The 14,287-nt window shown below is 39.0% G+C and overlaps 1 protein-coding gene across 1 annotated transcript; it reads left to right on the top strand.

The window, feature by feature from the left end:
• The first annotated feature begins 5,230 nt into the window (after nucleotides 1–5,230).
• BTG4 (BTG anti-proliferation factor 4) lies at nucleotides 5,231–6,843 on the top strand. Its single transcript, XM_075036734.1, has 4 exons — nucleotides 5,231–5,403; nucleotides 6,003–6,140; nucleotides 6,315–6,510; nucleotides 6,667–6,843. The coding sequence occupies exons 1-4, from the start codon at nucleotides 5,231–5,233 to the stop codon at nucleotides 6,841–6,843; spliced, it is 684 nt and encodes a 227-aa protein (XP_074892835.1).
• Nucleotides 6,844–14,287: the final 7,444 nt, after the last annotated feature.

The raw sequence follows: 14,287 nt of genomic DNA, 5'->3' as shown, positions 1-14,287 counted from the left end.
GTTTTTACAGAACACCCACTGCATAACAAAGTAATCAAGTAAAGATGAAAACCTTATTCGGAATATGGTTCATTTCTGAAATACCTATTCTTAAGCCCTCTCATCAGGCCCAGAATGTGTCTACTTATATAAGCTGAAAGGGAAGAATCTGTGAGCAATCAACATACTAAAATTTTAGTTTGTGGCTTTACTTGGAATCAGTTTCTGTCTTATTTCAGTCAAAAATAATTCTTTGCACAGAGACTGTATGATTTAAATAAAGGTGTAAGTTTTTAACATCCAAATATGAGGTTTCTTCTGCCCTCCCATATAATGGCATAGCCAATTGAATTGGTGCTGTGTTCATGCAGCACTACTATTGTTTGTGCATTGCTGTTCCATGATACTTCTGAATGTGATCAGGACATTATATAGCCTGACAAAACAAATGCAAAGTGCTTTTCTCTAAGAAGATTTTCACCTAGGGTATTTTCCCATATGGAAATAACTCAGGCTTACTGATTTTTATAACAATAGTTATGAACTTCAGCTGCTTACCTGGAGTAATTGTCTGTCATCCATCATCCACAAAAATCAAATGGCTTGTAGAAGCAAGATTGCTACTAGCAAGCTGCACTTTGTTATGTTAGTTCCATGTACTCGATCCTTTAAAGCAAGAAAACTGCAAAAAATTCTGCAGGGGTGACTCTTGCCAGTGGTGTGTTTAGGGAACCAGTGTTTGCTCTTGGTTTGGCCTGCAGTTACTAGAGAAACTGTGCCTGACTCTTTCTCTTTGTAGTTCATGCCTAGGCTTGCCTGGTGACCCAGGAGACCCATAATTTAATCTAGCTAAGAATGCTTGTGCTGAGTTAGGGGCCTGATCTGAATCCCACTGAAGCCTTTGGGCAGATTTCCATTGACTTCAGTGAGCTCTGGATCAGTCCCATGAAAGTCCAAACACTGTAATGCAGTGGGTTTTTTCCTCTTCCTAATAAGGATTAAAAAACAACAGCACCATTTAACAAAAGGTGCAAATGTCTACTCATTTATCTCATCCATCATGTCAGTCAGAACCCTTGGCTATTCATCATGTTTTTCGCAAAATCTGATGGGATGTTAACAGTTTCTGTTTGGATGCAACTGGGAATGAGTGGGAGCACAATTTGTTGACTGTTACTTAATGGATCTCACATTGGGGTGGACTGCTCAAATTTTGGTTTTGACATTTTGTTTCTTAGCTACTTATTATACAAAGGGAGTACCAGGGCTATGTTTTCTTCAAGTCAGTGGCAACTGACAGCATTATGAAGGATTCGAGTTCAATGAATCTACCTAGTTAAAAGACCCAGTTTTTCTTGTCACTGAAATGGGAAGCCACAAACACTCTCTGCTTTTCTGGTTTCTGTGCCATTAACAGAAATACTTTTGAACTCCTGCATGACATTAAAAATACAAAGTTAAAAAGTTCTCAGAACCTTACTTCTGTTTCAGTGACAACCTTAATGATTACAACCAACTGGATGAATTGCCAGGAACTTTGCTTAAATTTTCCTGTGTTTTTTGTTATAAATGTGTGCTGTTTGGCCTGGAGTTTGCCTCCTAACATCCAAGAAATAGCACCTTATTATGTGACTGACTGCACTGCTGTAATCTGGTTTCTCAGGTGAAGAGTTTGTTTACTGCTGACTTGCAGTTTATATGTTAACCATGGGAACAAGTAGCTCGACAAAAGGAAGTGTTGTAGGGATTCAGACTAGTCTTTGATTGTTCTTTGTAGAATCTAGTCACTTCACTGTTTTGTCACAGAATTTCCTAACTCACAGGGCCTGCCTGGACAAGTTGGAGAAAGTAGGAAGGCAGGAGACAGTTTAAAGTCCCATCAGCTCATGCGTCCCGCTGACCCAAACCAGCTTGGCATTTATTGAGGAAAAGACGGTAACTGGATAATTCCTGAGACTGAACTGTGTTAGGGTCAGAACCCACATGGAAATTATGATCAAATTATGGACTCCAGGGCAGGCGATGGACTCCCTATGATGCCTGCTGCTGTTTTGCAGTGGGAATGTTATTTTAGCCTTGATAGTTCAAGAATAACAGGAAAAGAAGGTTTATAGGAAGAAGTCATATCTTTTATTAGGTTATAATATGATATTGTGAAAAAATGACATGAAGGCAAAGAAACCAGACTGAATAGCAACTTCCTAAGCTTTGTCAAGAAAGACAGCATCATCCCTAGAAGAGTCACAATCTGTATGTCTGTGATTGTGCATGAAACCCTCAGTGGACTAAACTGTTATTGAGAAGAACTTCAAAAACTGTAATTATGTGCACTATCTGTCATTTTTAGGTGGCAAATCTTGCTCTCATTTGATATTTTCCTGGATACTGATTTTGTCAGCAGAGTTAAAAAACCCCAGATCTGTGGTAGTTGCTCCCAGCTACATTTTCTTAGAAATAAAGACACTAGGAAAGGGATCAGTTCATTGCATTTGCCTCATACTTTGCATGTATCCCAGCTTTTTCCTCTGCAAAGCCTTGGGATAATTGTTCATAACTCCAGTAGAAAATTCTTAGACATTTAAGATACTTCATGAAGCAAGTGTAATCTCTTGGGGAAGTAATATGTGGGGACCTCAGGGGTGGCTAGGTGAGAATGGTGGAATGCTTTTCAGGAATATATAGCTCTGGCAGAGCTATGGGTAAATCCTGCAGGGTTAGAAAGGTACAAGACATTGCCTCTCAGGATTGAAGATTGTTCCAGTGCTGTTCAGAGAGCTGACAATCAACCAGAAGTCATACAGTGAGTCAAGAATGAGTCTGTGAAGACCTGCTTACAGGAGATCTGTATCTAGCTGTATCTATTAGTCTAAACCCCCTCATGGATGGATTCACTCTTAAAATGAGAAACAAAGCCCCATTTTTTATAACGTCCACTTCTTATGCAGTTCAGCTACACTCTATAGCAAAATCTGTGTCATCAAAAGTTTCAAGTCACTTGAGAACTTTTTTTTGTTCTTTTGACATGCCACCATGCAGCAGAAGTTTAAAAACAAGGAAAAATTGATGTGGCTGTAAACATGGTCTTCAGTGTTTACAAGGGAATCCATTCAGATCAGAAAATGACCCATCAATTGCCTGACATTTTCAAAGCAAGTTTAATCTCTAGAATAAAAATCAGGCCTCAGGCATGAAAATCCAGTTTGCCTGTTCAGGAATGCTCATCTGTTGCCCAGAGTTAATTTTGGTGTGCTGGATGCAGACAGTCAGCAGCGAGTAAAAATCTTCACAGGCTGCATAGAAAGAGGCTAATCAACTCCTAAAAAATGTGTGGAAATTCTTCCCAGCAATGCATAGCAGTGGTTTCCTGCTGTCTTACATCATTCTCCAAAAAGCATAGAAGAGGCTACCATTGCCCTCATGCTATATGTGAAAGGGAAGGAATGACTCATGGCTTGCATATGGAACAAAATCCTTATGTGTCATCACAAGCAACCAAGTGCAGTGCAGAGCACATGATAAGGATAGTCTTGTGGTCAAAATACTGGTGTACTATATTAAATCTCAAGTCCTGGCACTGCTGAATTTTTTTTCTGAAGATTCGTTATCTATCTCAGACTTTGATTTTTCTTTCATTTGAATGGTCATTGAAAGGTGCCCATTCCTTAAGGAGGTATTTTGATATGTGAGAAAAAGAAAGCTAAGACACCTTTCTTTTGTAATTTTTTACTCATTCCTTAAGAACAGAGTTTGTACTAATGCCTTGGTAAGCCTTTTTTTTTATGATACAGAAGGAAACTAAAGAGCAAGGAACTAACTGAGTGGAGGAGAAAAGAAATCCAGAAATAGCCAGAAATTCATGGTTTAGGGTACATTTCTGTAAATATGTGTACTTCTAAAAAATTGTGCCTTCATGCTTTATTTTTCTTATCGCCTGTCTTGTATCACAGTCTATTCACAAGACTGAAATGTAAGCACTTGAATTGCTTGGCTGCAACATCTACAGTCAAATTAAGAGCGAGTTTAAAAACTCAGCTCTTTTTACCTTAATTTGTTCTTTTGTCTTGACAGTTCTTGATATCTGACACTGGAGGCACAACTTCCTGAGACAGCAAAGGGAAAAAAAACCCACATCAGCTGTTCTCTGAATATGCCCCAGCTAATTATTCCCTGAAGTTTTAAACAATGAAGCACTCACATTTGGAAAACTGCTTGTGTGTGAACTCTTTAACAGAGCCATTCACGCTCTGTATGAAATGCCTCAAAAATAAAATAAAGCTATACTAATAATGTGAATATTTATATAGATTACTAGGAAGAATAATGTTATGATAAATACATGACTAATGTTATGATAAATACAGAGTCATGCAATTTTCAAAATAAAGAATACCAAATGTGAGGGCTTCATAAGGAAATTAACTGTGTTGTGTAAAGTCTACTAGAAGCAGTCAAGTGCAATTTTAGTAACTAATTAATAAGCCTAGTACTATTTTTCTCATGGCAAATATCTCACTTAAATATTTCAGAGATGTTTATGAGATAGACTGATGGATATAACAGAATACAGTACCGAATCAATTAAATATACCCTAAAAGAAGGAGCTGGTATTGGAAGAAAACCAAGCAAACTGGCAATAGCTTTGAAACTAGTAGTTAGCTAGTCTAATGGTGCACACCTGAATATTGTTACATTCGTCAGAGACACATGATTTCCTCTTCTATATAAGCCTTAAGCAAGCTATACTAGAGGAAGTGTAAGGTAGGGTTTGGGTGTTATTTTTTTCTCTTATATAAGTGATAAAGGTTATTGTAGCATTAGATCTGTTTCCTTGGTGGCTGTTTGAAGCTGTTTATAAAGCCTATCTCAGGTTTTCAACAGCTCTGGTCTCAGAAGGTAGTGTTTGTGGTCTTTGTTGTATATAAAAGAACTATGTAATTGTAAGAACTGCTGGTTGTTGACTGTAATATATAACAAGTACTATTTTCTAAACTTTTTTTTATACTCTGTTAACTTGCTTAGTGTCAGTGCCTTCTAGTAATGCATTAAATTGGTTTCACTACCCAAAACTAAATTTATCAGTTTGGCAGTTGGGCTTATCTAGGCTCTATCTGTCATGGCTTATGCAGGTTTTACAATATCTATCTTTGGAATTTGATAGTACCTTAATGTTATTAAATCTCTCTAGTGTAGTGTCTCATCTCTACTGATGACTATCCAACAGCTAAAGCACCTTGTGCACTTCAATTTAAAATGAAAGATGAAATTGCTGCCACAGTCTTCTTCATCACAAGGCTAGTGAAAAGGGAAGACAAGCTGAGCAAGCATAAAATTGAGAAATTTGCAGCTAAGCTGACAACAATACTGTTTGAAAAGTATAAGAATCACTGGTACTTGGACAATCCATCCAGAGGACAAGCTTTCAGGTAAGAGGACCCTCAGTAGAGGGGGAGGGGGAATAGAGACTTTGCATGATATTCAAGATGCAGTGAGTGCCATTTCAGTGCCTGGAGCCCTTAAATTGGAAATAAGTGACACAAAATTGAAAGAGAACCACTTAGCTATCCATTAAGCTTGAGGGAAGAAGTGCTATTAACTGGTAAAAATGCACCTATTTTGGAAGTGGTTTCACAGTGTGTGCCTGTGTAGGTTTGACTAGAGAGCTGAGGTGGAAATCTTAAGACGATATGCCCAAAGTATCTTGGGTAGCCCTCTGACTTGACTGACTTGAATGCAGAATTCAAGTGGTCTTAAACTGACTTGTGGAATTGTTGTAACTGCTTTCAATTCTCTTACTTTACTGAAGTGAGTTGCTGCATTATGTGGTTAAAATAAACAAAACCTCATTTGGGTTTATAAATCAGCTTGCTAGGCTAACTTGCTGGCTGGGGTTATAAGTCAGACCTTGCATCAACAGGCTAAATGTGTTGAGAGAAAATAGTGAACTTGAGTGTACTTTTGTACGAGCAGAACTTGCGAAGTTGCAGTGAAATCTTAAATCCACCTGTACTTTGTTCTTACCTAGGTGTATAAGGATAAACAAACATCAGACAAGAGATCCACTGCTGGAGCAAGCTTGTGTGGAGAGTAATGTGGACTTTAATAAACTTGGTTTGCCGAAAGAGATGACGCTATGGGTTGATCCATTTGAGGTGTGTTGCAGGTGAGTTGAGAATCTGTGGCTAACATGTCAAGTGCCCTGGACAAACTTCTTCAACCCTAAGCCTGTTACTAGAGTCTTAGTGTCTGAGGGTGTACTTACTAGTGTCAGCTGACTACTAACAGATGTCCACACTGCTAGTGAAGAGATGCATTACACAAATACAGTCACTTTCAGATATGGTGAGAAGAACCGGCCCTTCACAATTGCGCTCTTTGAAGGAGAGGAGAACCCAGAGCTTCCTCAGCAGATCAGTTATGCTGTTGACAGAGCAGCACTAGATTATCATTCTGGCATTTCCTCAGATGAAGAGAGCTTCTACAAGGAGCCGAAAGCTATCCCTACTGTCAGCAATCCTAACAGTGTCTACCAGGTAAGCATGTAGTAATGGTATGTGGCTTTCAGTAAGAGCTGGCATCTGCCCTCTAGGTTCCCTCATGAAGGAATGCAACAGACTCAGCTGATGGCCAGACTAATCTCCCCTCTTTCCCAAACACATTTTAACATTATCTCATTTCTTGCTGTTTAGTTCAGTGACTACTGCAAGGCACCCATACAACCCTGGTCTCAGTATCTTCATAGGAAGACCTATATGACTGATGGCTCATACTATGCCCAGCACAGGGGTTACAAAGTCTACAGGCCAACAGCTGCTTTCACAGGACCGCGTGTTGATAGATACCACTGGATCAATACCAAGCGGTAGATCTGTGGCTGCATCTGTTATAGGCTGTTGAAACACTGAGCTATGGTATGGGATGAAGGCTGGCACTATAAAGTTTCATAAACAAAAAGCACTTACTGTCTAATCCCTATCTCTTACTTTGTACATCTGAAACTTTGGGGTTTTATTATATAAGCTTTTAAATGTTTTATTAATGTTAACATAAGATTGAAAACTAATGTGAGACTCTACTTGTAAGTTAAAAAGGAAATGCATATATCAATAAATCTACTCATTTTTTTTTTAAAAGCTGTCTGATCTGCTATCAGTGCCCTGAAGGGAGTTAAAAAGCTTTTTGGTGAAAACACAAGCAAGTCAAGGAAGATGAAAACATCCTCCAAGTTGCTTTGAATGATAGTCTGCTTCCTTCTGGCAAAGGTAGCAAGGGTAGATGCATTGTGAGCAAAACATCTACATACCACAAACAGAATCACCTCTATGCTCCCCCTTGAGTGAAGCTTTGGTATATGCAGCTGTGAAAGACTACCTTGTGGCTCCACCTAGACTTTTGCCTCTAGACTATAGCTTACCTGTCAGAAGAACACAGCCTCATGGGCAGGAGAGGGGCAAATACATGATTGTGTAGCTTTCCACAACTGTAAGATAACACATTACCTTGTAGGATGATGGAGCTGTTATCTCCAATGATGTCTAGCCTGTCAGTTTGCAATACTGTGGCCCATAGGAAGCTTTTCTTAGAGCTCTGGACAACTTGAGTCAAATTGTCTTCTAGCTAGTCCAGAACTCCAGACAGATGGAGACTCACTTTTCAGTGGAAAAGGACTCACTGGAATACTACTGGGCTTCAAAACCATGCTTTGGGATATTGTTTCCAGTACTGAGTAAAAAATGTGGTCTTGGACAGCCACAATCAACATAACTTTGCTCTGTTGACTTGCAGTATATCTTCCTACTGACTCTACTTGTCACCTACTCAATCACTGCCTGCTGATTAAACTGTGGGGCATAAGGGTTACAGAAGTGATATCAATAGGTCCTGTCTTGCTGGTTAATCTGGTCAAAATGCTGAACAAACTAGTTTGTCAAAACTTAATAGCTCATGTAAATACCTATGGTTGTCACTTACTGCAGTCCAACCATTACTACCTAATAAGCAATGATGGAAAAAACCTGCTAAAAATAACCCTGAAGGGGAAGCATTGTTTGTCCTGTAAAGCAGACAGCTAGGAGCCTGTTCAAGACTGGAGGGCTACCTGTATAAGTGAATCCAAAGAGAAAAAATTAAAACTATAGTATACATTTTAGCTAAAATCTCATGGTAGGTGTGAAAAGGTACCATTTGCTGTGTCAAGCCATAGGTGCTCAATAAACTGTATCCTAGCTTACTATTCAAATATGATGTGGATGGGAATAATCAGAAGGAAGCTAAAGGCTGTAATCAACTGTTCTCAGAGTTATGTCTCAGTCATGCTTCACCATGATTTGGTCCATATTTCTTCAGAACAAACCCATATCAGTTGCATGCACTTTTGCACAAGAATTTTGCAATAAACTTGGTATTAATAGGGTTTGGTAGATCACTTGTGCACAAAGTAAAAATCTTGCACTTCCTATAACTAGAGACAATTTCCTTTTTAGAAGACATCATTTTAAGGACTGTTTTTAAACTATGAATATTACAGTCTGTGGGGTGTTGATTAAAGAGAGTAAATAAGATGTGAGGAGAGGCTTCTTCATTACTGTAAGTCAAAAGCAGTGTTTCCAACTAATTCTTGCAGCTTTGATAGTAGAACTTGCACTCTAGCAGTTTAATCCCTTTATTGTAATCAGTAGTGGGCTTTTTTCCTAGCAAGATCAGAATAAGCATCTGTGTATGGGGGTGAAGGTGTGAACAATTGATTGAGCAATGCTGAGAGAATAGAATGGATACATAATTTGTGAAGTTGTAATACTCCAACCACTTCTCAATGTTGAATATTTGATGTAAAATGAGGTAATGGCATTAGTATTGAGGGTATTCAGTGACTCATGAAATAATTTGAATCTTGTCCCATGCCTCTGTGAATTCTTGTACTGGTGGGGAAGGAAGGATCTTAGGTGACTCTGCTCTTTCTCCACTTGCTTTTTACCTAAACCAGAGGCTGTGGTGGCAGAGAAGAGGTGATATTTCATTGATCAGCAAATACTGAATGTTTCAGGGTTTGGGTCTTGAATTTGAGAGGAGGAAGCACTGTCTCTCTCAGTTTAAGAGCAGGGCTAGTCTTCAACAGTTCAGGACCTGCATGCCTGTATAGGTGGTACAACAGAGGAGGTGAAATATGGTGGCTTCAGAACAAGTAAAGGCTGTCTGGTCTGGGCAAGTCACTTTCAGGGGCAGAGAGAATATCTCACTCTTGATGTGTAATCATGTAGATACAGTTACTTGGGTTGATTATATCTGTAGCTTTCACAGTCTCAAAGTCAGAAGAAAAGTGTAACACTCAGTTGTCTGCAGAGGCTTCAGAACATGTAGTGGAGTGATATATTAGTTTTAGAAATTTATTTTTTTTAATGCTAAGCAGGCTTATGAGTGATTTGTATTTTGCTTCTGTTCCTGAAAACTCTGAGTCTGAGCTTTTGCAACAATGTTTGTCTTTTGACCACTTGGATATAGCCAGAAACACCAGTCACTTAAAGTCTTGTCACTTAAATTACTACATTGCTTTCACTCCTAATTTAATGAGCTGTATGAAGGGGAAAAATACACTATAGTCAAAATAAAAATACAAGATTTACTGTGGCTTAAAGCCTGAGGACAAATGCAGAGGACCAAGTCAGAACCAAAGCACCAAGTGTCTTTTGAGTACCACTACAACTTTCTGCCTAGGGCTATTTTCTCTTCTAATGCATTTATTTGTTTTACCAAACAGTCTTTCTCCAAACTAGTTATTTCAAGGTAGTAAAAAAGCAAGTCTTCATTGCCTTTACTGTTTAAAAACTGGTGTTCATCCTCTATGATGTGTACCAGCTCTTCAGTTAACATATCCACTTTATCCTCAAGTTCTGAAAGGGACAAGTAAGGGCAGGTTTCCTCTTCAAAGCTAAAAAAAAGGAAAGGAATGCTTAAAATCAGACAGTAGAAATACCACTGTTAAAGTAAAACACATAGACTCTTCATAAGAGCAAACAAGAAAGACATATTTCACTGGAACTTAACTTCTCTGTTACTGAGAATGTGATGGTAGCTTACAGAGAAGTAATCAGTCTTTCTGTGACATATCCTGGCATCAAATCTGATCTGTACCTAGATATTGAAGGTTACGAAGATTGGCTTTGTAGTATAAAAGTGAAGTCATGATGGAGAGCTGTAGTGATTTGCTTTGTATCAACCCCCCCAAATTGTTCAGTTGTTGCTGTCTTAATGCAACAGTTAATAATACCTGCTGTCAAATCATTCTTACCGTGTCCTCCATCCAAAGCTGCCCTTTTCATAGCTGCTCGAGTCACAAAGGAAATGCTCTTTTTTCTTCACACGCAACTTGTCATTTAGTAGTTCCTCAGATTTCTTACGGAGTAAGAGGTGGTTCTTCATGTGTTATGCAATAAGCACAGAAGTGGAGAAAGATCAGGGTTAACTTTAAAAGACTTTTTATAGACTCCTTAAATACTTTTTTTCATGGTACTGCTTTTTATGCTGTCTTAATGATTTGTATGAAGCTAAATAATTTTTCCTGATGTAGGGTTTATCAGATGACAACGAAAGCTGCTTGTATAGCTTTTAGATTTGAATGCATTTATATTTGCTGGGTGTCTATAGCTGAAGATATGGGAGCCCACTTCAACCCTTGCACACTTTTGTCTTCAGGATGTGTGCTCTTAAAATATTAAAGCAAGCTAAAGGTTTCTTAGCATACTTAAAACAGTAGTTACGGCCTCCTACAGAATCACAGAATGATTGAGGGTGGAGACACCTCTGGAGGTCGTTTTGTCCAACCCCTCTGCTTAAACAGAGCTGCCTAGAGCCTGTTGCCCAGGACTGTGTCCAGATGGCTTTTGAACGTCTCCAAGGAGGGAGGATCCACAACCTTTCTGGGCAACCTCTTCCAGTGCTTACTCACCCTAACAGTAAAAACATGTGTTCAGATTGAATATTCTGTGTTTCAATTTGTGTCCATTGTCTCTTGTCCTGTCACTGGCAACTGCTGAAAAAGAGCCTGGCTCCATCTTCTTTACACTTACCCTGCAGGTGTTTATATATATTGATGGGATTCTCTCTGAGTCTTCTCTAGGTTAAACCGTCCCAGCTCTCTTAGCCTTTCCTCATAGGTGAGGTGCTCTAGTCTTTATGGCACTTTGTTGGACTCTCTCCAGTAAGTCCATTTTACTTTTGTGCTGGGGAGCCCAGAACTGGATACAGGATTCCAGCAGTGGCCTCACTAATGTTTAGCAGAGTGGAAAGATCACCTCCCTTGACGTTCTGGCAATAATTTGCCTAATGGAGCCTAGGATACTGTTAGTCACCTTTTCAGCAAGGGCACAAATGTACTTTCCAGCTGGGCAGCCTCCAGCATCTATTGGTGCATGGGACTGTTCTTTCCAAGGTGCAGGACTTTGCACTTCCCCTTGCTGAAATTCATGAGGCTGCTGTCAGCCCATTTCCCCAGCTTGTTGATGTCCCCTTGAATGGCAGCAGTCTCCCCTCTGGATCCCAGCTGAGTTGGTTTACATGCAAATAGCTCAAACTCCTTGTGCTTATCCATATCCCTCAGGGTGTTTAAGTGTACATCTGTTTCTGACGGTACAAATGGCCCTTCTCTTCACCAGCTCTAGTTTGCATCACAATAGTTTTACTATTGTGCAGATGGGATAGTTAATCCTAGATCTGGATACTCAAGGGATAGCTGAATAGGTTTTTGCCTACTTGGCTTATGAACATCTCTTTGCAGAAAGCCAATGCTGAGCCTTTCCAATACATCAGGAGTACTTTTAAACTCAGAAGTTGAAATTATGTATAGAGCTTCTACTGACATCCCACAGGAGTCTGACCTTACCGAGCAATGATTTGGAGAGGCAGGCATCTATAAGCCAGTTTAAATTGCCATTTTGTAATAAAGTAAGAAAACAGGGATGGTGAGCTTTCAACCAGACCAGGTCTCATGACCTTTCTTATTACCTTCTCAAAGCCTTCCATGTCTGTGAGGCTTTTCACTTTCACCTCAAAAAGTTGGGAGATGAGATCTATTTCCTCCTTGCAGAATGGTTCTTCCTTTAGCAACATCTGACTTATCCCATAAGATTTATCACCCTGGAGAACTGCTGACAACTGGAGTCTGAGAGAGAATGTTTCACTAAGACAAGCCTTTAGTGCCTAGGAAAAAAAAAAAAACAAAACTGTTTGGAAAACCTGGACACAGTCAAACACAATTCTTTACAGTTAACCACTGAATAGAGATACTGGGGGAGGATGATATCAAATAATAGTAGGGTATCAAGACAGATTTTCACTTCTGGAAGCCTATTTCTTCTGAAAAAATAACTTCACTAGTCTCATGAGGATTTGATACAGACCACAAATATGCTGCATAATGTGGTTAATATGTGGCTGTTAAAGACGGAACTAGGATGAGAACATGGTGCCATGCATGAGCGGAATCCTGTTTGGGATATTTTGTTATGTTGGTTTCTAGACAATGCAGATAGTTCTTGTCGCTCATGAGGAGAACCATCATTCATAAAGGGTAGCGTTCGATAGGGGACTAAAATCACTGTGTGTACATTGGGAATACCTTAAAGGAAAATGAGATGATAATGGGTATCCCCTGCAACACATAAGTGCACTTTATTGAAGGCTGAATGGAAAGGGTTACATCACATTGAGGTGTTATGGGAAGAACAACGCAGTTCTATTTTTTTTTCCTCAACAGCTCTGTCTCTGTTATAACTGTGTTCTCTGAGTCAGGACTATGATTATGAAAGAGCATTTTCTGTTTAATTCTCCCATGTACTTGCTAACTGGTGGTTAGAATGTAGTTGTCTGGTTTTATCTCCTTAGCTGTTGGTAGAACAAATGGGTATTTCTGAGTTAGTGTTGTTTGTATGCAGGCAGGAGGTTAATACATGATATGGTGGATTTTTCTCCCATCTTGCTGCCTTCACCTAGGGTAAAGCAGTGTTCTGTGATTGTGAATGTTGACTGTGAATCTTTCTGTGAACAGTCACTGTGTAACTGTAATGGCAGTCCAGGTAATAGTTAACTATCTTATTTCATCTCTCCTTTTGATTTTTATTATTGGAAGTTGTACAAACCTGTTACACCACCCCCCCCCTTTTAAAATGGTAATTTTTTATGAGTGTTGCTATAACGTAATTACATTTGGAACGTATTGAGGTACCTGATAAAAAAGCCTCAGAAAGAGTGGATTGCTGTCGTGGCTGAAGTCAGCAGCGGTGATATGAGCTAAGCAGTGCACGAGGAGGAGAAGGAAACTTCCAACAGAACTCAGGCAATCCCTTAAAATGAATAGTTTGTTCTTTGAATTCTGAGAAAGAACAAATATCCAGAGCTGAGAAAAGAGCACAGCAGTAGTCAGCCCATCTGATGCAACTCTTCCAATGGTTTGTCTCAATTTTAGGAAGGTTACAAGATTTAAATCAGAGTGCTGGGGAATATCTGAATACACAAAGCAGCAGCATTGTCATAAGACTTCTCTTAATACCCTATGATGTGAATCTAAAGCATTTTTGCATTCTGTGTTTTTAGGCAGTTTTATATTTATATATAATGAAGTTCAGAAAACTTCTTTCTCAACATCCCAGAGCTTTAGAAATGAATAATACTAAATAGTCAGATTCTGTAATTTAATTATAGCAGCTAAAATGCTGATACACTGCTGACTTCTATAAAAATGACCTATAGACAATTTGGAAGAAATGGAAGTGGTAGAACTGGGACATGAGAAACTGGGTAACCAGAGCTGATTTAATAAACATGCTTTGGGTATGACCCTCACATTAAACATATTCAAACTCAGCATCCTAGAGTGCTCTGTTAAGTTTATGCTCCAGATATATCTGAATACACCATTAACATTTCAGGATTTCTTATATCAGTATTTTTTCCTAGGAAGCATCAAGCATACTGACTTGAAAAGTATGAAACATTTTTGCATTTTATTTCTTAGTCCCACAACTTAATGGATATGAAAATATTGCATAGGCTGACTAGATGTGAAGTTGACAAACCTGATAAAAGAAAGAGTTTCTGAAGGCATTGCCTGTGGCATTACTAAGAGGTACACTGGAGGCAACACACAGATTAATTTCTGGAGCCTGCAAAGAGAAGGAAAAATGCTTCTGTAAAAAGTGTGTATGCACATCAAATCTGCAAAGTAAGAGGGATTAATGGGATATAAGTTCATTTAAATGTCAGCTTTGATTTGCAGTGGGTACACAGAGCCAACAAATACCACATGAAAATGGAAACAAT

The sequence above is a fragment of the Buteo buteo genome, chromosome 9 (assembly GCF_964188355.1).
Source record: "Buteo buteo chromosome 9, bButBut1.hap1.1, whole genome shotgun sequence".
Taxonomy (NCBI): Eukaryota; Metazoa; Chordata; class Aves; order Accipitriformes; family Accipitridae; genus Buteo; species Buteo buteo.
The sequence above is the reverse complement of the archived record's forward strand: the minus strand, read 5'-3'. Positions and strand labels throughout refer to the sequence as shown.